Here is a 23,613-nt window from a genome sequence, read left to right as displayed (position 1 = left end):
GTCACCCTGTGTCCTCTGCTGTCAGGTGGCGCGGCACGGCCTTTCCAACAACAAACGTCCTTAGGTAACAAACAGGTTGAGAATCATATCACGAAAGAAGAAGGGGCGGCGTGGTGGTACCGTGTTGTAAACAGAGTCTGCAAATAGGAATTCTTCAGCCTTGGATTAAAGAAGAAGCACCCAAACCTCTCAGGAGGAAACGATGACAAACCTAGAAGGGGCAGAGGGCAGGGACGGGAGCAGCCCTAGGGGAACCAGCTGAGCCGGCCAAGGGCCTAGGAGGATGCCAGCTCTGCATCCCCCGAGGGTGCAGGTCCAGGAAACAACCCCTTGATCCTGAGGGGCCGGACAGGGTGTGAACAGCATGGAGCCCCTGGAAAGGCAGGGTCCTGCCTGGGGCCACAGACACCAGGGGTATGGGGCCTTGCACCTCGGAGACTGCTGTGGGCCCCCAAGCAAGAGTGTGGAAACCTACCAGAGGCCTGCAGGAGCCAGTATCAACCAGCATCTACCACCAGCCAGAAAGACACCGGAGCCCAGGGTTCAAGAAAGGCAGCCCTGAAAGAGAAGGTCAGCCATCAGAGCAGCAAAGATCCCAGGAGGAAAAACATCACAGCTGACAAAGGGCCTTTCGGAGGACATGGGCCTGATACTAAGGTTGAAGGGGAGGATGTTTTACTTAAAACAAAATAAACAGTGGGATATCGGGAAAATGAAGGAACCCCATCACTGCTGTGGAAGCATGATTACTATCACACTGGATCCTCAGTTAGTGAGAAGATGGAGCTGAGAATCTCTCCCAAAATGTCACACCAGTTTACAGACAGAGGGGACGTACAACAAAAAATCAGAATTGTAGAGAGAAAAACTTCAGGGTAGACAGAGGCGATCCCCGGAGAAAGGCAGGCTTGGTGTTCATAACAGAATACCTCAAAGTCCCAGGTGATCTATTTACAAATCATTTTTTATTTTTTATTTTTCCATTCGCACTTGGTTTTTGTGTTTTTTAATGATTTAAAATCGTTTTCTTTCCTCCTGCATGGTCTCAGAGCCTGGTCTGGGCTTCCGGGACATAAATCTTGATGCTTTCCATGCTCTCGGTGGCTGAGTTCTGCCACACAGAAGCTGCCCACTTGGCCACCGGGAGTCTCTTGTGGGCCTCATGGTGCTGCTTGTCGCTGGCGTCTGAGGCCTTGTCACGGCTCACTGCCGGCTTGGATTTGTGGCTTCTTCGGGACCGGAGGGGGTGGTTTCTTCTCTTCCTTCCTCTTCTCGGGGGTCTCCACCAGCTGCCAGCTGTTGGCCTTGAGGTGGTAGAGTTCATCGAACTTCAGGCTGATGTCCTCGATGGACAGCTGTAGCAGTCCCAGAACCCTGCCAGGTCCTGGGCTATGGGGCGTGGGTTGGCATCAGGGTTCAAGTGTTGCTCACAGAGGCCAAGGAACTGCTGGAATTTCTGGGATATCGGTAGCTGGGCACTGCCCACAGCACTGAGGACTTTTCCTAAGACTTCAGAGAGGTTGTTCTCTTTGGTCTCCTTGTCCATCTGGCAGCACCAACCTTCCAGCTGCTCCGTTTCTGCCTGCAGTAGCTTTAGGAACCAGTAGCCATCTCGGTGGCAGGTCCCTGGCTGTGCTGGCTCTGCTGGGGAGCTGGAGGAAGTCTCGAGCTGGGGTCAGGTGGGTGCAGCGAGGACACCTCCAGGGCAGGGTCACTGTTGTCTCCATAGGAGAGGCTGTGCTTGATCTGGGCAATCTGGGCCCACGAAGGACTAGCATCGATGCTGATGGAGTTGGGGTGAGGGGTACAGTCCGGAAGGCTCCTCTCAGATGACTTATAGCTTGAGTAATTGGCATCCTGGGTATCTGAGTCCGTGTCCTGTCGGGAGGACATACTGTGAGAGGGGACGCTGTTTTGCCAGTCGTCCTCTACCTGAACCCCGATGGACTGGAATTTGGTAGCGAGACTGGGCTCCTCTTTTGGCACTGGCTGAATGCAGTCAACTTGTATTCCTATTGATGTCAGTTTCCTTTTGGGGGTGGCCTCGGGGTGGGACTCAGAGCTGGTCAGCGTCCCTTGTTCACTTTTCCGAGCTGCATGTTTTGGGGGTGGCTCTGGGGCCTCAGGGGCTGGGGCGACTCCACCCCGTGTCATGCTGGGCGGTCGGGTACTGCTGTCCAGGCTGTCCGACTCCACCTCGTGTCCCGCTGGGCGGTCGGGTACTGCTCTCCAGGCTGTCTGATGAGTTGCTCAGGCCCAACTGGCTAGTCACCTCGCTCTTGTGGTCCTGGCTGTCCAGGTAGGTATCCTGGGCAGACTCAGTACCGCTCTGGACTGTGACTGAGATGAACGGCTTTGAAGTGGTGCATGGAGGGATTGGTGGCAGGGTCTTCTTATACGCCACTAGGCATGATGAACTCGGAAGGCTGCAACTATTGCTGAGGCTGCTGGTACCGGGTGGTGGGGAGAGGGACTGCAGGGAGACACTGTCCTCCTCCTGCGAGCAGCCTGCCTGGATGGCACGCAGGTAGCTGGGGCTGCGGGAGCGGAAGCAGCTGGGCAGTGGCAAATCAAGCATCTCCGCCGCTGTGGACTCCGCTTCACTGCAGGCTGACTCGCAGGCCGCCTCATCCGGTTCACTGGGCTCTGCCTCCCGTACCTGCTGCTCGTGGCCAAACAACTAGGGGATCAGGGAGGCCTGTCCAAAAATCTGGCTGATGCAGCTGGAGTCGTTGAGGCTGTCACTGACGGGCATGTAGTCCTCTTCCCAGCCCGGACACTTGGAGGGCAGCAGCATGTCCACTGAATCCAGGCGGTCCAGACTCCTGTGGGGGTTGCTCTGCTCTCCCAGTGACGGCTGCGTGACCTTCAGATAGCTCTGGCGCCGCGCTGCGGTCTTGGGTGAGGGCTCGGGGCTGCGGCCGGACTCGTCGCTGTCCTTGTCGCCCATGGCCTTGATGTAGCTGCTGCTGCGCATGAGCCGGAACGGGCTGGGGCCCTTGGCTGCGGCATCTGTCTCGCGTGGGGACAGCATCGTGGTGCTGCACTCGCCGCCGCCAGGCACCTGCGGGTAATGGTAGGCTAGACCCTGGTGGCAGGATTTGGGCTTGAGCACGCTCTTATCAAAGGTGGCCGAGGTCTTCTGGCAGACCTCGTGGGCGTGGCTGAGGGTCAGAGTGGACCAGGAGCCCCGTTTGACGTAGTTGGTGTCAGTGCCCACCCCAAGGCTGGGGCAGGTGGCTGGGGGTGCAGGCGGAGGTGGTGGGGCGGTCAGCTGGGTGGTGTGTTCTTGGTGGCTTTGAGCATGTGCCCACTGAGGGTGTTGTAGGCGTGCATGAAGTAGCGTGGCTGGCTGCGTTCTGCCTGGCGGCCTAGTGTCATCAGCCCGGAGGCTGGGCCACTGCTGCGGAAGGTGCCGGCCTCGCCATCCAAGTTGTCATCGGCGCTCCACCAGCCTGAGATGTTGGAGCGGCTGCGCCCTTTGGGCTCCCCAACCTTGGCCCGCTCCTTGCTTTTGGCCCTCTGGCCCTTGCCAGTCCTCCATGCCACCCTTCTTGCTGCCATTGCCACCGACCTTGCCCACTGTGCCATCCAGTGAGGGTGCCTTGGTGAAGAAAAGCCGCTGGACTGAGTGGACCAGGTGGCGGATGCGGCCAGGGCTCTCGCCACGGGCCTTGGTCTCACCACGGGGGAACTGGAGGGTGCTGAAGCCACCACGGTGGACGGGCAGCTGCTTCTCAAACTGGACCAGGAGGTTGGTGGGCAGCCGGTTGATCTTGGTGGCCTGGGCATGGCTGGGGAAGGGGCTCTCCTCTGGCACCTCGAAGTGGGAGTTGTCGTGGATGCAGGGAAAGGTGCTGCTGGGCGGGGGCAGCTGGTTGTTGTGGGGAAAGAGGCCATCCCCCGGCAGGGTGTCCTGCCCAGGGAAGCGGGCCTTGCCGGCGAAGGCCTCCGTGGGCGACAGCAGGTAGGAGTTGCGGTCGGTCCCTGCAAACGGGCTCGTGGGGTGGGTCTAGGCTGTCCCTAGAGAGGTGGTGGGGGCGGCTGTCACCGAGGCCTTTCATGACCCCAGGCCGAGGGCAGGAGCCGTCACCCTAGCAGGGCCCCCGGGTCGCCTCCCCCGGGAGGCAGCCACCCTGCGCCGGGCGCCTCCGCCGCCTCAAGCCCGCTCAGCAGCTCCACTGTGCCGCCGCCTCTGGGGTCCGCTCGCAGGTCCCCGCACCTGGCCCCGGCCCGCGGGCGCCCCATGCATCTCCTCCGGCCGGCGCGGCGCACCTGAAAATCATTCTGAATGTACAGTTGAGTAATGGCTAAAAGAAAATGACTTTTCCACACGCACAACACTTCTGACACCAATTGTGGGGTTTTCCTCCAAGCAATTTCTCAGTCCTCTTGGACACAGACTTGGTGTCGAAAGTTTAACTCGATCCCGACACTAACTGCCCAGAGCCAGCACCGACCCGGCAGGCGAAGGGTCCAGTGCCACAGACTGCCCGCCTCAGACACCAGCGGCGGGGGATGCGCCCCCGTTCGCAAATCGAATCGGGTCCTCTTGCCTGGCGCAGTAAGACAAACGTCCACGCTGAGGTTTTGCAGTGGAGAAAGGAGGATGTTTATTCGCAGGGCACCAAGCAAGGAGAATCGGGCAGCTCTTGCTAAGACCCGAGCTCCTCAGCGGCCTACAGGTAACGATTTTAAAGGTGGGAGGAAGAGACTGCTGGTAAAGTCACAAACCAATACTTGGAAGCTAACCATCGGTTTCACCTTAAAAAAAAAAAAAATAGAGAGATATCTTGAAGTGAGACCCATAGGTCATAAGTGGATTCAAAGATTCTCTGATTTGCAGGAGAAGCTGTATCTAAAACTCTGGGGTCAGCAGAAACGAATGCCAAGTTCTAGACTGTGGGGGTCTCCTCCTTCAGGTTCCTTGGGAAGAAATTTAGAACCAAAGGCAGGTTGAGTTCACTCCCCGGTTCTGGTTATCGGGGGTCTGCGTGCCGGTGGATTTAGACCCGGGTGGTGAGGTTCTGGGCTTCTGGAGAATGGTTCAGGGATGTGGGGCAGTGTTATCTTTAGTTTCTAGAGGGAGCCGGATGTTGTTCTGAGCTATTGTTACCTCCTTGCCTACCTGGATGCTTGTTTGGTTTTCAAGACCAGCTTGGTGCCTGTAATTTTCCTTGAATGAACTCGAGATTCTCCTTTATTTCCATGTTTGGGGTGGCCTGGCAGGTCCCTAGGAGGGGTCCCAGCTCCATCTCACCCTAACGTCTGTCTGACTCACCTACAAAGTGGGGTCCCCATGACCTCCCCCTCAGGTCAGGTCATTTCCCAGGACGTCTCACAGAACCCCGGGAAACACTCACATTTCCTGATTTGTTACAGAGGGTGTAGATGAGCGGCCAGGAGGAGCACGTAGGGCCAGGTCCCAACTTTGCATTTTCGGCCACAGCGCTATGGGGCCGCCTTTATCCATCTCCACCATTTTAGAACATTATAATCATGGTTTTTTATCCACAAGGGAAAAGTGGTTTCCAGAAGTTATTAGCATCATTACACATTTCAGCAATAATTATTGCCATTAGATGTTTGTGAAGGTTTCGAATTGTCAGCTATATTACATAGGCCCTTTAAATGGAAGGAAACATTAGATTTTATCAGGCAATGTAGTTTTATTTTTTCTTATCATTTTTGTGTAATTTCAATAAGCACATAATAGCAGTATCTGTCCCTGAAGACCTGAATGTTTCTGTAAATGGATTTAATTTTGGAGGCCTGAAATCATTCTTAAAACTTGTGGACATAGGTTCATATTTATAAAGAAAAATGCGGATACATGTGTCGTAGGGTTGTGAACCTTCTGCTGATTTCTGAGAACAGTATTTCAACTTGCCACCTTCATGGAAGACTAAGAAATTATTTCAAGTAGCTTCCTGAGGTGACTTTCTACCTGCAGTTATCAGCTGCGTCCTGGTGAAAATCGTATGAAACACGTAAATAGCTGTCATTGTGTAGGTTATATAAATGGATGAATGAAAACCATGAGGCCCGTCAGGAATGTAAACATCCTCCAATTTCCCTGCTCCCCGGTGTATACACACCTTTGAACATCATCTGAGTTTCTGCTTTTGTAATAGGAATGGTGTATGATTTTGAATCCATATCCTTAAGTGAAATGATTCTTTTGTGGAAGGTATCCTGGTGTTTGTCCAATGTGTGTGTTTGATTTTGTGGACACACAGGACTGCTAGCCACAACGTCCTCTACATGGCAGCTCTTGAGCCTCATGGCCTCTGGATTTCTTGACTCTTGATATTTGAGGACCCCCAGAAATGTCTGACACTGACGTGGGGGGTTGAATCTATTGATATTTATATTAGACATGAATACTGAGAATGTTTTTAAACATTTATTAATTTATTTTAAAATAACACTATAAACCCATTACAGAATGACATAAAACATATTTTCTTCAGAAAGCTTCATTTTCCAAAACAAAGGAACAAATAGTAAGGAGACTTACTTCTTTTTGCCAGTCTCTCCAACGCCTGGTTCACAGGTACAGATGTTCCACGTAGCTTCTGGAAAACTCTATTGTATATCTGTTAGAAAATGAGAGTGAAAAGGCAAACAATGTCTTAGAATTATTATAAAAATAGCTTTGACTTCACACATCCCCTGGAAGGGCCTTGGGGAACCTCAGGGCTTCCAGGGAACCATGCTTTGAGAAGTGCTACTGTAGAAGCACCTGTGGTGAATTTGTGTCTTGCTGTCCCCGTCACCATCTGTGATGGGCGGCCACCCCCCAGCTTCTGGCCAGCAGCCTCCACGGCCATCTGTCTTCAGGAATTCCCTTGGCTGAAGAGCGTTGCCTAGCCTCGTTGGTGCTGCTTTCAGGTGAGCCCACGAGTGGTGGCTGGACAGTGAGGGGCACAGACGCCTGACCCCTCCCCCGGACTCCCGATGCCTCCAAAGGCCAGCCTGCACCAGGTGCTCCTGTGAGTCAGCCAGGTCCTTTCCTGAGACCCTGGTGCAGCCCAGTGTCCCTCCCATCCCCTGACTGCAGGTGCGGACCCCTGACTGTTGACCTGGGGCTGACTTCCAGGCAGTCTCCTCTGCTGCCAGGGGTAGGTCCGCTGGAAGCCTCACTGATCCACCACAGACAAACTCAGGCCATGTCCACCCCATGTCCCGCTGGGCTCCAGCCCTGGAGCCCCATGCCCTGTGCTGTCTCATAGCTGCAAGCTGCCACTTCCTTTTCAGGTTCTGATTGCTGATTTCTCTTTCAAAAAAAATCAGAAGCCTGGATTTTGTCAGTGGTCTCTGGAAAACATCCTTGTTCAGCATAAACGAGTTTTACTCCCTCCTGGTACAAGGTTATACAGGAAGACGTGCCATCTCCTCGTGGACAGACGCTCCCAGGAACCATCCCAGGGAAGACCCTGCGGGAAAAAGCAAAGGCCGGGGCGGGTGCCTTTGGAGACACCCAGGGGAGCACAGAGCCCCCGACTCGCTCATCTGCTGATGCGAAGGGGCACTTCCTAAAATGGCCTGGTCCTGGTTTTGTGCTGAGGGTCCCTGGCTGAGGGGCATTTTAGTTATTTTTTTCAACTTACTTTATACTCTTGAGAGTGTCCAAATTATTAAAACTATATTTCTAAAGGACAGGAAAAGTATTTCTTGTGTAATTTAGGTTTTATGTTAAAAAGCTGAAAACAGAAACAACCTCTCTGAAGTGAATTTGATAGTATTGTTACTATGAACGGTAACTGACATCACAGGGGAAATTTTTCTAATTATAAAATATAAAATATGAACGTGTCACAAACCTCAAAGACACTCTTATTTATATCAGATGACTCCTGAGGATTTTAAAGTGCCCAGCACTGAAGTTTTACGGGATAAATCGCCTTGGCTTTAAGGATCTCACACATTTTAGAGAAACGCCATAACTTTATCTCCAGGTCCATGGAAAAGCTAGAGAGGTGCAGAAAGGCATGGCAGACATCCCACTTACCTCTGTTTAAAAAGCTGCCCTTCTTAGGAATCAGCTGCTGATACCCTGAGGTGATTCTTTCACCCAAACTCCGCTTCAGCTCTTTTGTCCTCTTTCTTAATTATTGTGGGTTTTATTATTTTTAAAATAACCAGTTCAGTATTTTAGCAGTGCTCTAAAATGTGATTATGACCATCTCCACAGTAATCTAACAGTGAAAATTAGATCCTTGTCCACAAATCCAGGGGAGAAAATTGAGTGCTAAGATTGCATTAAGCGGCCATGCAAGTCCTCTTAGTTGAACACAGGCTTGCGTCAGAAGCTGGGCTAGGTCAGCAGGCTGTGTGGTGCGGAGAGGACCATGTTCCTGCTGCTGTGGAGCCGTCCCCCAGTAAGACGACCTGGCAGGAGGATGATAGGTGGTTGTGACTCAGCTTGGTTTGGATACAGACACAGGCAAAGTGGTGTGGTCACAGGAAAGGAATCCTTGAAATCACGTTTCTCTTTTGCAATCCTGAAGCTATCCTAGATGATTATTTTCTTGTTTTCTTCTGAATTTTTGGAGTAATTTTTATGTCAGATCTTATTTCCATGATAGACTTATTAACTGTAGCCCTTTAAAAATTTTTACTGTCTGCTCTAAGGCTTAACATATACATACTTAACCTATTCAAGTCTGAATGAACATAATCTTACACCAACCTGTTCTAAGGTAAACTTCCATTTTTCCTTCCTTTGTGCTGTTTTTGCCATACATTATATTGCTATGTAGTTATTAACCACATGATACATCATTACCATCTTTGCTTCAGGCAGTCAATTACATTTTAAAGTAACTTAAAAAATTAAATATATATTTTATAATGACCCTTGCTTTTACCATTTCCAGAACTTTTTAGTCTTTTGTCTAGGTCGAGACTTTCCACTGATATCACACTCCTTTTGCCTGAATAACTTCCTTTAAAATGTCTTGTAGTGAAGGTCTACCTGCAATGAATTATTCAGCTTCTGACCTGGAAATGTCTTTACCTCACCTTGAAATAATATCTTGAAAGCTACTATCGTGCTGGTGCACGATTCTGGGTTGACACAGTTTTTCTTTCAGCACTTAATGGGGTTGCTTTATTGTCTCCTGGTTGTACAGTCATGGGGATAACTCTGCTCTAATTCTTATCTTTTCCCTTGGTACACAGGCATCTCTTCCCCTTCTGGTTGTCTTCAAGATTTTCACTTTACCTTTGTTTTTCAGTAGTGTGGTTATGATGCATCTGCTTAAATATGATTTTGTGTTTTATTTACACTGCTTGGTTTTAGATGAGATATTTGAATCTGTACTTTGTTCCCTTTCATTGAAAGTGGAAAATTCTTGGTCATTGTCTATTCAAATACGTCCTCTTTCCTATTGTTTCTCTCATCTTCCTCTTGTTCACTATGCATATATTGGAGTGTTTGATATTATCTGAACTCTTGAACACTCTTCTCTTTTTTTCCACATTGTGTTTCACTTTATATAATTTCACTTGATTTATCTTCAGGTATACTGATTTTCCTCTGCTAGGTTCAACCAGCTTATAAGTCTGTCAACAGACTTCTTTATCTCTGATAATCAGGTTTTTTATTCCCAGCATTTTCCTTTGCCTGTTTTAGATTTCATCGCTGTGCTGAAATCCCCTCACCTTTTTTAAAAAATATTTTCACCTTTTCTTCTAGTTCCCTTAACACATGGACTCTAGTCATTTGAACATCCCAGCCAGCAGATGAAACATCTGGGACTTCCCTGTGTCTGGTTCTGTTGACTGTTTTACCTCTTGACAATGGGTTATATTTTTCTCTCGTCTCTGTCTTGAACTTTTTGATTGGGTGACTGTGTGGATGTGTGCATGCATATACACATGGCTGTGTGTCTGCATGAGTGTGAGCACTCGTGGTGCATGTGTGAGAGCACACCTGTGGGTGTGCATGCATGTGTGAGTATCTGAGCATGGGAGTCAGCAGCACCCATCTTCTCGTGGGCCTCACTGAAGCCCTGCTCCTCTGAGCCTCTCCTTCACTCCAGAGTGTCTCCTGCTGCCTGTGGCTGTCCACCATGCTCCTGTCTTTGGAGTCAGTGTCTACCCCGACTGCCTGAGGGCCCTGCTCCGGGTCATACCCCATATGTGATGGTGTGTGTGACTACAGCCTCCCCTTCACTGAGTTGGAAACACTCCCTGGGCCATCTTGGGGGTGCTGGGGGTAAGTGGCCATTGACATGGAGTTTCCTGAGGCTGGGCCTCTGGCTCCTCTGTCCCATGTGGGGCCTCGGGGCCACCTGGGGGGCTTGGGTCCTGCCAGTGAAGCCAGCTCTGGACCCACAGCCCCGCTTTAAAGAAAGAAATTTCAAACCCTTCTTGTGTTTGAAATTAAGGTTTGCAAACTGCTGGTCCAGCTGTGTCTTTTTAATGTTCCTGCTGTGTAGAGCTGTGCAAATTTGAAAATTCCGTGACTTCACTCAATGTGTGAATTCCTTCCAAATAATGCTTCCTGTGATTTGTGGATGTTTACTGACTTTTCTTCCTTTAAGCAAAAATATTATTAAGGCTTCCCCCACTTGCTGCTGCACCTGGCTGGACAGTGGGGGCTAAATACTTTCCCCTTAGAAAACTGTTGCATTCCTAGGTGTTTGAGATGTGTGCCCAATGGGAGTCAGGGTTAAAGTGTGTCCTTTCTGTGTAGACATCAGGGGGCTCAGAGGGTGAAAGATCACAGCTAACTAACATGACATGCTGTGTGCGCCTCACCCAGCACCCGCCCACTGCCTGCCGAGTTCTAGGAGTTGGAAATTAAAATGGAATTACTGCCCGATGGTCGGCGTGGTGCTCCCAGGTGTGGTCTTTGGATACACCAGGCATGTCATTTTCTGCCTGTTCTTCTCACTGATAAGGGACACGTGGCAGCCAACGGCAAGCATCACAGACTCACCAACCTTGTCCCAGAGTGGGTGGAGAATTCAACCAGAAAGGCTGAGCCCCCTGTCCTGTGCCCAGGTCCCCCAGTGTGTTCCGCTGCATGGCCATGCAGCCTTGAGAGACTCGAGCACCTGCACACAGTGCACCTGCTTCCTCCAGACAGAGCGGCCGGGTGTAAAACATGCCCCTTGAGAGACTCGAGCACCCACACAGTGCACCTGCTTCCTCCGGACGGAGTGGCCAGGTGTAAAACATGCCCCTGGGCATCTCCAGTGACAAGGAACAGCCCGCAAGGCCAGGACTCACACGCTTCCTCAGCAAAACTGTAAATACACAGACTTTGCCTTTTTATAAAGTGAGTCCAGATGCTTCCTGACAAAGAAAAGAGAAAAAACATTTTTTATTGAATAGTATTTTTGTATATTTGACTTACATATTTGTAGCCCAGAACCATCAGCTGGTCATCAGGAGGCGGTTCACTGACCAGCCCTTGATGGGCAAGTGATGTTTAGTATTTTGAATATGCTGTTCTGCTCATTTAATTTTTAAAATGCATTTGAATATCATTTGCAAAAATACTCAGATCTATTTGAGGGACATTGTGTATTTTGTCTCTAAATATGGCAATTGCACTGTTGCAGAAACTAGATGCAGCCGGCCTCTTGGGGCTGACTGGTCCGCCTGGCCTATAAGACCCTCAGATGTGAATTCCACCTGTGCTCCTGGTCTCAGTGGGTCTTCGTGGACCCAAGGCGACATTTTCTAGACTCAACTTGGCTCGAGTCAGCAATTGACCATTGCTGTTTGAACTGGATTTGAACCATCTTCATCAATTCGATAAAAGGAAAAACAATGGGCTCTTAAACTATTTGCTGATTGAGCAAATGCCTATACAGCTGATTGGCTCTCTGTCCTAATGGGCTGTTTTTAAGAACATCGTCTTTTTTCCTCTAAAATCTCCAAACATCTGGCCTGCTGATATTGATGATCAGTTCCAGGGGCCTGGAGTCCCTCAGAGATGGAGGCACTGTCCCCTCCACGTCAGGGCCAGTGGCGGGGCACCCTGAGTCCCTCAGAGACAGAGGCACTGTCCCCTCCACGCCAGGGCCAGTGGTGGGACACCCCGAGTCCCTCAGAGACGGAGGCACTATCCCCTCCACATCAGGGCAAGTGGCGGGACACCCAGGCCCAGTCTCCTGTACCGTCAGCAACATATCTGTGTTTTTGGGTGAGCTGAGGAAATTTGACAAACAGGCCTGTGTGTCCCTGTCCACTCAAAGCTGAGAGTGTCTCCTGTAGCCAAGTGCACCCCTTGAGCCTTTGGGGACAGCAATTCTGGTTTCCATCACCAAAAAGACAGCTTTCCTATTTGGGGCCATGTGTATGGGGAATCGCGTGGTTTGCGGTCAGGCCTGACTGATTTTACCCAACACTGTGGCTGAGGCTCACCTGTGCCATTTTAATAGAGGCATCAAAACTTCGACATGGATCCCGTCAGTGATGGCACCAAAGCTTGTTTCCAAATTCTAATCTGGACGAGCCTTTGGGGGTTCCATTTCGGAGGCATCGTGAATAACGCTGCATTGAGCATTCTTTGTCTTTGGTGGACTTAGGTTTTGTTTCTGTGGAGGGCAGGTCTGGGAGCGAGCTCGTTAGCAGAGAAGGTGATTGGCTCGAGCAGTTACAGCCCAGGAGCTTCCAGTGGCTGCTCATGAACTCTCTGGCCAGCGCCGCAAGGGTTTCGGTTCCTTCACATCGCGCTGATGCATTCAGTTCTGGAATTTACATCAGCGCGTTGTGCGTCTCACTCCCAACAAATATATTTAGGTTTTTTATTCCAGTTTCACTTGTTCTATGGCATATTTAGAGCCAAGGAGATCTATTATTTTTTTATTCCCATAGGCTGAGTGTGGGGACTCACATTAAACACACACACACAACACAGAAATACTGCACACCACATTGGACACTTATACACAAAACACACAATACACACAGACACATACCACACACGTACCATACTGCACACATTTATACACACACAATACACATAGGCACCACACACCACACCACACACTTATACACACAACACACACGTACATAGACATATAAACATACAACACACACACATACACAGAGACACAGCACACACATATACACAGCACACACATATACATATACACACACCCACATATACACAGCACTCACATACCATACTACACACATTTATACACACACCACACACACACCCACATATACAAAGTCAAACCACACACACACACCCACATATATACAGAGACACAGCACACACACACCCACATGTACACAGCACACACACACCATACCACTTACATATATACACACACCACACACATATACACCCCCACATATACACAGAGGCATACCATACATATACCCCCACATATACACAGAGACACAGCACACACACACACCATACCACACACATTTATACATACATAACACAAACACACCACACATACCACATCACACACATAGGTAGATATTTAAGAAAAAAAAATTTGTTTTATAGTGAAATGTTCATTTTTGTCAGTCTAGATTTTATTTATTCTCGAATTTATTTTTGTATGTTTTGCACAGGTCTTCTGACCAAGGTGCCCTCCGGATTGAACAGGTCAGCAGTGGAACAATCTGTATGTTCAGAGAGCTTCCACTTAAAAATCTTATTTGACCTTCTATTTAAATACTAACTTTTGGTTTAATTTCCTTGAGAAACTCAGAAAACATCACATTTTAATTTTTATGTGGTAGTTTTCCCCAAGGTGAATTTTGTTTTTATGGACTCAATAAAAAATACATCTCGTTCTGAAAGGAAAATTTTTTCCCCAAAATTAGAACCTAAGAAATGTTTTAAGATCATCACCTGGAAATTCTGAAGTTTGAATCTTTTAAAAACATTTTTAAAAACATTTTATACACCCTAATTCAGTAATTGACTTATTTGATAATTCTTTTCTCTAATTAGATTCTGTTGCCTTTGCCTCATGGAAGAAAGCTGTGGTTGGTAAAAGGAACTGATTCTAGATCTGTACAGAGTGAATATGTGGTGTCAGGGTTCACTGTGGCTCCACTATAGACAGGTACATATGTGCAGGCACACATACATGCACACACACAAGCACACGCACACCTATGTGCCATGCTCACACACGTGCAGACATGCACACAAACACACCTATGTGCCATGCCCACATACATGTGCAGACATGCACACATGCACACACAAGCACACGCACACCTATGTGCCATGCTCACACACATGCAGACACACACGTCACATGTGCATACATGCACGCCACACAGACACATGCACGCATACATATGTACAATTAAATGGCACCAAAAATGGAAACTAATTTTCAATTATTGCAACATTGTTTTTGAAACTTTGTGCTGATGAGATAGGCGATCCCAGGGAGCAGGAATGAGAACAGAGAGGCTCCCGCAGAGGCCTGGGAAGCTGGCGGAAGTCTGTGCTACTGATCTATGACGTGTCAGCTGTGGCCCTGGGGCCGGCCCTCTGGGACCTGGGAGCATGAGCATCGCTGGTGAGAATGGTCTGCTGAGATCCCAGGAGAGCAGGCTCTTTTGGTACCTCGGGGTAGGGATGCTGGGGCGACGAGCACCCTGCACTCTGGGCTGGATGTCTGCTGTGCAAGCCCACTGTTGCCACAGCCATGCCAGGTGACAGGCCACCCACACACAGTGGCTTATGAGACAGGTGTCTGCTGTCATGCTAGAGGTGAAGTTCTGACAAGAGAAAGGAGCAGGCATGAACACGGGGTGGGGGTCCCACCAAACAGACAGGATCTAGGAGGGTCCTGGGCAGGTGCCTGGGGCTGCTGGGCCTGCGCAGGGCAAGAAGGGGTGTAACAACAGGAATTGCGTCCATGCTGCTCACTCAGACGAGGGCCCCGAGGGCTTGGCAGGACAGGGTGGCCACAGTCAGGTCCGTCCAGCCACGGCAGCTGTGCAGAACCAACGGCACCTGAGCAGGGCAGAGACAGACCCATGAGAGCGTTTAGATGAAAAGCACATGGGCGTGATGTGGCGTCGGCCTCACCGCAGCATCCCCCAGGTGGAAGAGTTAGGTTAGTTGAGGCTGCAGGTTCTCTCCTTATTCTTTCTATTTAGATAATGCAATGGTGGCAGATGCTGCTGCCTGATAAATTGGTGGGAAGAGTGTCTGACTGGCTCTGCCTGGGAGTGTGATGCTCACTGCACCGTCCGGGCCTCAGCCATGACCCCACCTCCCCGCATCTGCTCATACCTGGACACGAGCGTCCCCACACACAGGAGGCCAGTTGCCCACTCTCAACTGCTCCCACTCCTCATCAGATCTTCGTTCACTCCCCATCCTGTATCCCCATTTTTAAGGATTTTTATTTGATATTCTGTGTAACAGCAGTACTGAAAATCATGTTACCTGACACCATATTTAATATTTATTTATAGCCAGCAAAGCGACATCTCAGTCTGTCTTATCTCCTTTCATATTAAGCAATAAGTGTATGGAACTGGAAAGCTGGATGATTTTGTAAGTTGATTTGAAAAGTCACCTTGCAACTCTCCAGAAATAACATGCTAGCAAGTATTCCTGTGCACTATAACTCTCTGGAAATAACACACTAGCACGTATTCCTGTGCACTATAACTCTCCGGAAATGACAAGATAGCACGTATTTCTGTGCACTGCAACTCTCTGGAAACAACACGATAGCACGTATTCCTGTGCACTGTAACTCCCTGGAAATAACACGATAGCACATATTCCTGTGCACTCTAACTCTCTGGAAGTAACACGATAGCACGTATTCCTGTGCACTGTAACTCCCTGGAAATAACACGATAGCACGTATTCCTGTGCACTGTAACTCTCTGGAAATAACACGATAGCACGTATTCCTGTGCACTGTAACTCTCTGGAAATAACACGATAGCACGTATTCCTGTGCACTGTAACTCTCTGGAAATAACACGATAGCATGTATTCCTGTGCACTATAACTCTATGGAAATAACACGCTAGCACGTATTCCTGCGCACTATAACTCTCTGGAAATAACACGCTAGCACGTATTCCTGCGCACTATAACTCTCTGGAAATAACACGCTAGCACATATTCCTGTGCACTCTAACTATGGAAATAACACGCTAGCATGTATTCCTGTGCACTATAAGTCTCTGGAAATAACACGATAGCACGTATTCCTGTGCACTATAACTACGGAAATAACACGATAGCACGTATTCCTGTGCACTATAACTACAGAAATAACACGCTAGCACATATTCCTGTGCACTATAACTCTCTGGAAATAACACGCTAGCACATATTCCTGTGCACTATAACTCTCCGGAAATGACAAGATAGCACGTATTCCTGTGCACTGTAACTCTCTGGAAATAGCACGATAGCACGTATTCCTGTGCACTGTAACTCTCTGGAAATAACACGATAGCACGTATTCCTGTGCACTGTAACTCTCTGGAAATAGCACGATAGCACGTATTCCTGTGCACTGTAACTCTCTAGAAATAACACGCTAGCACGTATTCCTGTGCACTATAACTATGGAAATAACACGATAGCACATATTCCTGTGCACTATAACTCTCTGGAAATAACACGCTAGCACATATTCCTGTGCACTGCAACTCTCTGGAAATAACACGATAGCACGTATTCCTGTGCACTGTAACTCTCTGGAAATAGCACGATAGCACGTATTCCTGTGCACTGTAACTCTCTAGAAATAACACGCTAGCACGTATTCCTGTGCACTATAACTATGGAAATAACACGATAGCACGTATTCCTGTGCACTATATCTCTATGGAAATAACACGCTAGCACGTATTCCTGTGCACTATAACTATGGAAATAACACGCTAGCATGTATTCCTGTGCACTATAAGTCTCTGGAAATAACATGATAGCACGTATTCCTGTGCACTATAACTACAGAAATAACACGATAGCACGTATTGCTGTGCACTATAACTACGGAAATAACACGCTAGCACGTATTCCTGTGCACTATAACTCTCTGGAAATAACACGCTAGCACGTATTCCTGTGCACTATAACTACGGAAATAACACGATAGCACGTATTCCTGTGCACTGCAACTCTCTGGAAATAACACGCTAGCACGTATTCCTGTGCACTATAACTACGGAAATAACACAATAGCATGTATTCCTGTGCACTGTAACTCTCTGGAAATAACACGATAGCACGTGTTCCTGTGCACTGTAACTGACTTCAAACAGAAGTTATTGTATGAAACTCCAAAACACTTGCTGGTTGTTCCTGGCCCAGTGAGCCCTGGCTCAGGGGAAATAGCTCCATGTACTGGAGCCTCATTTGGAGCCAAGGTGGCCTCTGGAGAGCCTCACCCCAGCCCTGCCAGCATCACCACCAAGTGGGCACAGTACCTGGACTTCTGAAGGCCGTTCCCCGTTCCTATCGAGCCTGCAGCTTCAGGGTGGTGGGGACGTGGTGAACTCGGAATTCCAGGAGCCTGGGCTCACGGCTGCCCTTCTTTGGCTGTGCAGGGAGGTCCTTGGTCAGAAGAAATGCTGTGTGGACCCCATGGTGGGGTGGGGCTTTCTGAGTCAGGGATGGCAGTTTTGGCTACAGCATGGCACACAGGGAAGGCAAATCCATGCCCCCGAGTTCTGTTCCACTCAGGACAAAAAAGCTCCCCAGGGAGCTGCCGCTCCCCTGATGGAAGCCGTGGATGTGACCACCTGCCCCAGGCAGCTGGCCGACCCCAGGGGAATGGTGCCACCTCGGAGCTCTGTGCTAGCCTCTGCTGATGGCTGATGGCACTCGGTGGTGGTTGTAGCCGGTTAGCCTTGGTGGGTGGAGTCCGTGATGCTGAGTCCAGGGTCACTGCCTGAAGTTCTGACCACTGGGGGGATTTTGCCTCCCCACTGCCCTCAGCGATGTCCTGGGCAGGGGCTGTGGTGCTGCTGCCCCCCACTTCTGGGCGACACCTGCACATGGCATAGAACCATCTGGAAAACTGGCCCGAGTCTACTTGTCTTCTGTCAGCTGATCTAGGGAATTTTCCATGAGGCCACAGGTGCAGGAGAGAGACGGCCGTGTGGCAGGAGTGGGGACCAGGGACGTTCCTTCTTCACTTGTGCCTTCAGGGCTTACACCAAACCATGTACACACCACGTCCATTTGGTGATGGAACACAGCTGTGCACACCTGAGCGTGTCATATATAAGCATATTGTGTATGAGTGTGTGCTATGAGTGTGTCATGCATGAGCGTGTCATGTATGAGCGTGTCCAGTATAAGCATGTGCTATAGTGTGTCATGAGTGTGTCATGTATGAGCGTGTGCTATGAGCGTGTCATGTATGAGCCTGTGCCATAACAAGGTACTAACCTGTCGCGGTGTTTCCCCGCAGATCACTGTGAGGAGCCCCTGGTGTCCACCCTACCCTCGTCATCCTTCAGCAGCTCCTCCGAGCTGTCCAGCAGCCACAGTCCCAGCTTCGCCAGACTGAACCGGAGAGACGGTATGTCCACTTCCCATCTCTTACTGATTCATGGTGGAGCTCACACAGTTTCAAGAATCAGCATCTCTTTTGTTAAGGGGTCATGAGTAAATTACCCAATGCGCAGAAAATAAGACTCTGAGTATTATTCAAACAGGTTTGTAGGAATGTTTCTGTTAGAAATGTATGGCGTGTAAATGTTCTATCCACAGACCAAGGTCGGCAGTGCGGGTTTCTCTCTGCACCGGGCCGTGGAGGGGATTGGGCAGGACAGGGTGTGGGTGGCATATACCTAAGCACTGAGTATGCCCATTTCCACATGAAAATGCGCACAGGACATGGCATATACCAGGTTCTATTTATCTTGGAAAACGTATTTTCTATCACACATATTCAATTTTACGGGTATACAAGCTGTGAGTATCAAGTTATTCTTCAAGTCGAACAGAACTGGGAGCCGTGTCATTTCCATCGCAGCTGTGGCCAATTTCATGAAACGCTGAGGATTTAAAACAACTGAGATTCATTCCCTTGCAGTTCTGGGGGTCAAAGTCTGCAGTGGGGCTCATGGCACTAAGGTCAAGGTGTGGGCAGGGCTGGGTCCTTCTGGAGGTGCCCGGGAGCCTCTGTTTCCTCCTTCCCATGCCTGGAGGCACCTGTTCCTTGGCTTATGGTTCCTTCCCCATCTTCAAACCAGCAATGGCCACAGAGTTTTGTCTCTACCCATCCCTCTAGCCCTGACTCTTCTGTCTTCCTCTCTCTCATTTAAAGATGTGTGGGTCAGATGACACTACCTCCTTCCCCTGGATACCAGGATAGTGTCTGGGTCAGATGACACTGCCCCCTCCCCCCTGGATACCAGGATAGTGTCTGGGTCAGATGACACTACCTCCTTCCTCTGGATACCAGGATAGTGTCCAGGTCAGATGACACTGCCCCTCCCCCTGGATACCAGGATAGTGTCCGGGTCAGATGACGCTGCCCCCTCCCTCCTGGATACCAGGATAGTGTCCGGGTCAGATGATGCTGCCCCCTCCCTCCTGGATACCAGGATAGTGTCCGGGTCAGATGACTGGCAGCCTTCATGCCTTGTTGCCACACCAGGTAGCCCCGACCCTGCTTCTGGGGGCAGATGTGGCATCTTCCGTGGGCCAGTGCTCTGCCCCCCACTGAGAGCTAGAAGCGTGGGCTTAAAAGATGCTTGCCAATTAAAAACAAAGCGAAATGAATCTCTTCTTTCTCTCAAGAGTGCGAATGTGAAGCCGTATTTGTGGCCCTCTGGGCTCATTTTATTCCCATAGTCAAGGCTTCTTCTCTGGGAGTGTGCTGAGCGGTGTGTGCCCCTGCTTAAAGACAAATGCACAAAACTGAGCCCCAAGTTGCTCCGGAGAAAGAAAGGGGTAAAAAACTTACAGAGACAGGGACGAGAGTGCTGCAGTTCTTGCAATGCAAAATGCAAGAGAGAGCATCTGTGCACACATTCCAGGGAGATCCAGCTGGCCCGGCGCTGCTCACATGGGGGGTGCCTGTGCAACCTGGGCCAAGTAGGGAGGACCCCAGTGCTGCATGGGGAGGACCCGGGACCCTAAGGCCATGACGGGAGGACCCTCAGGCCATGTGGGGAGGATCCTAGGGCTGCATTCCACGTTCACTCTCCTGTTTCCTTCTCATCTGTGTGGAGCTGGTACTCAACACTGGACCACATTTACTGCAGTGAACACTGGGTGACACAAAAAGATATAATTTATATGCAACGTTTTGATATTTTACACTTTTAATATAGGCACACTGGTAGATAAATGATGATGTTTCCAAAGTGCTTATTACTGTACAGATGTGCCACACATGTGATGACACCTTGTCATTTGATATTTTAAAATTACAATTTAAAAATTATTTCACTATATAAGGGGGCCTTGGTGAAGAGGTGGCATGCACTGTGTGAACACAGAGGTCTCTGGCATTCATGTTGGATACCAGGTAGGAACGGAGTCCCGGGTTCCCATGAGAAGTATCTCGCCGCGGGTCGTGGCTGCGCGCTGGGGTTGGCCTCCCACTGTGACTGCCTCATGGGACAGGTGGTCAGGGATCCCACGGCTTCCCCCACACAAAAGGTTCTCAGCAGAAGCAGGGGCCTCCCTGGACTCAGGCTGGGACCCCAGCAGGTAGACTCGGGCTGGGACAGCAGCAGGAGCCTCCGTGGACTCCTGCTCTCCTGGGGCCTCTGCTTCCCCTCCACTCACAGGTGTCCTGGCCTCGGCTCATCATGGGCCCCATCTGATGTTTCTTCCCAGGGTGCTGCCCCCACAGGACTGGGCCCCTTAAATGACAGCATCCAGGGAGGCCGAGCTCCTCTGTGAGCCCCACGCCCAGGACCCCTTGCCCTGCAGTGGTGCTCCCCAGCCCTCCCCCATTCCCCACACCCTTGCTGTTGCCTCCTCACCACTCCCTCTGGCAGCCCCACCTCCACACCTGAGCCCGCCCCGCCTTCACACCTGAGCCCGCCCCGCCTTCACACCTGAGCCCGCCCCGCCTTCACACCTGAGCCCGCCCCGCCTTCACACCTGAGCCCGCCCCGCCTTCACACCTGAGCCCGCCCCGCCTTCACACCTGAGCCCGCCCCGCCTTCACACCTGAGCCCGCCCCGCCTTCACACCTGAGCCCGCCCCGCCTTCACACCTGAGCCCGCCCCGCCTTCACACCTGAGCCCGCCCCGCCTTCACACCTGAGCCCGCCCCGCCTTCACACCTGAGCCCGCCCCGCCTTCACACCTGAGCCCGCCCCGCCTTCACACCTGAGCCCGCCCCGCCTTCACACCTGAGCCCGCTCTGCCTTCACACCTGAGCCTGGCCCACAGGATCACAGCCACAATGCTGACCTGGTGCCATTCTCTGCTCAGAACGCACTCAAAGGAGCTATTCCATGCATGCTTAATTTGGCAGTCTTTCTTTTTCTTCAAATGAGATTTATTTGAGCCATATTACATCTGAATTTCTAATATCTGTCTCTAAGTGGATTAGCTTTATCCTTGAACACAAAGCGAGATGCGATTACAGCCGTGTTCTACGGCCAACTGGGCTTATCCACACTGTCACAGCAAATAAAAGGGATATTTTTGTGCCACTGAAACACAACAAAAGGAGAAATGGTTTAGGAAAATTCAGTGTTCATTCTTATTTGAGTCCTAATCATTGTACTTATTTAGGAGAAACACAATTTTTTTTTGTAAATAAACTAGAAAAATCTATGCTTCAATCAATTACTCTCAAAGTTTTCACGGCTTATACAATGAAAGGGGATAACATATTGAAATCACTAAGTTTATCCTCCGCGCTTCTGTGTAAATTTAAGAACAGGCACTTGTCTGGGCTCGTCACTGGCCCGGCAAGGTCGTCAGCCCGAGTGGTTCAAGGATCAGGGTCCGCCTCAGCAGAAATCATTTTAAGTCTCTATTTTCCCAGAGCTCATAACGAAGCAAGATATCAACCTCAATGAATTTTATTTGCATGTTAATTAAGTTTAAACCAGCCCATTTTAATTATCTCTTACTTGTTAATTCATCGTTTTTGATTGGGCTTTATTCTATTTTTCTCCCTCCTGATAGCCTGCAGCCCTCATGAAAGAATTGCAAATTGGGAGTGAGTTATCAGAGGCCGCAGGGCGTTCTGGTGTTTTCACATTTCTCGTTGGGTTGGGATCGGGCTGTGAACGATGGCTGTGTGACTGATCTGGGCAGGAACGAGGACACCAGTAAAACATAAATTACTCCGCATCAGGAGCACCTAGAAACATTAGGTTTCCACAGCCATGCCGGGGCCTCACAGTGAGAGAAGGAACAGGCAGAAAGCCTGCAATGCTCCAAGCACAGCATCTCCCTTGTGGTTGGAATCTGTTCCGACATCCCAGCGGGTGCCTAGAAACTCGGGTGGCACCAACATAGACCACGCTGCTTCCTGGACACACAGATCTATGATCGAGTTTAAATACAAAGTGGGCACAATAACAGACTAACAACAAAACTAATAGTAACATAGAAATATAATATATTGTAATACAAGTTATGTGAATGTGGTTTCTCTCTCTCTGAAAATATCTCATTGTATGGCAGGCCCCTTCTTGAGATGCTCACATGGCCCCCTCATGAGAGAGGTGAGTGACACACGCTGAGCCGTGGGCCACATGACACCTTTCCCTCTGCGGTGGTCCCCAGTCCCTGCACCCTCTGCAGCCATGGGTCATGTGACACCTTTCCCTCTGCAGGGGCCTAGGTCCTTCCACTCTCACACTCTCTGCAGCCACAGGCCATGTGGCACCTTTCCCTCTGTCCTGCCCTGGGTCTTCACGCTCTCTGCAGCCGTGGGCCCCACAGCACCTTTCCCTCTGTCCTGCCCTGGGTCTTCATGCCCTCTGCAGCCATGGGCCATGTGACACCTTTCCCTCTGTGGTAGTCCCAGGTCCTCACGCCGTGACGGTGTTGGTGGTCCGGCCTCAGCAGCAGGCAGTGTCCATGACTAATGGGCAGGTCGCCCAGATGGCTGAATATGCTGGATGAGGGGATTATTCACATCGGGGCCAACTTCACCAGGCTCCTTAGAGCAGGGCGTGATTTAAACTCGTGAAACATTTATTCCTGAAGTTGCCGTTGACCTCAGGTGGCTGAAACTGCAGAGAGCAAAACCTAGGATGAAGGGTACCGCTGTGGACCATTCCTGTGTCTGCGTCTCCAGGGCAGGGCAGGGGTTCACGATGTGAGGGTGGCTGTGCCCGGGTCACAGAGGGCAGGCAGCAGCGGTGCAGGGCAGGGGTTCACGATGTGAGGGTGGCTGTGCCCGGGTTACAGAGGGCAGGCGGCGGCAGTGCAGGGCAGGGGTTCACGATGTGAGGGTGGCTGTGCCCGGGTCACAGAGGGCAGGCGGCGGCGGTGCAGGGCAGGGGTTCAAGATGTGAGGGTGGCTGTGCCCAGTCACAGAGGGCAGGCGGCGGCGGTGCAGGGCAGGGGTTCACGATGTGAGGGTGGCTGTGCCCAGTCACAGAGGGCAGGCGGCGGCGGTGCAGGGCAGGGGTTCAAGATGTGAGGGTGGCTGTGCCCGGGTTACAGAGGGCAGGTGGCGGCAGT

At 50.3% G+C, this 23,613-nt stretch overlaps 1 protein-coding gene and 1 pseudogene across 1 annotated transcript in view; one reads left to right on the top strand and one right to left on the bottom strand.

Moving 5' to 3' along the window:
• The window catches only part of LOC129031637 (contactin-associated protein-like 4), a 207,029-nt gene that overhangs the window by 20,441 nt on the left and 162,975 nt on the right, over positions 1 to 23,613 (top strand). The window contains 1 exon segment of the mRNA XM_054478145.2: positions 18,408 to 18,518. Coding sequence (XP_054334120.1) covers positions 18,408 to 18,518 — 111 coding nt within the window.
• Positions 1,046 to 4,064, bottom strand: LOC129031649 (disks large-associated protein 4-like; annotated as a pseudogene).

This window comes from Pongo pygmaeus, chromosome 11, assembly GCF_028885625.2.
Source record: "Pongo pygmaeus isolate AG05252 chromosome 11, NHGRI_mPonPyg2-v2.0_pri, whole genome shotgun sequence".
Classification (NCBI taxonomy): Eukaryota; Metazoa; Chordata; class Mammalia; order Primates; family Hominidae; genus Pongo; species Pongo pygmaeus.
The sequence above is the reverse complement of the archived record's forward strand: the minus strand, read 5'-3'. Positions and strand labels throughout refer to the sequence as shown.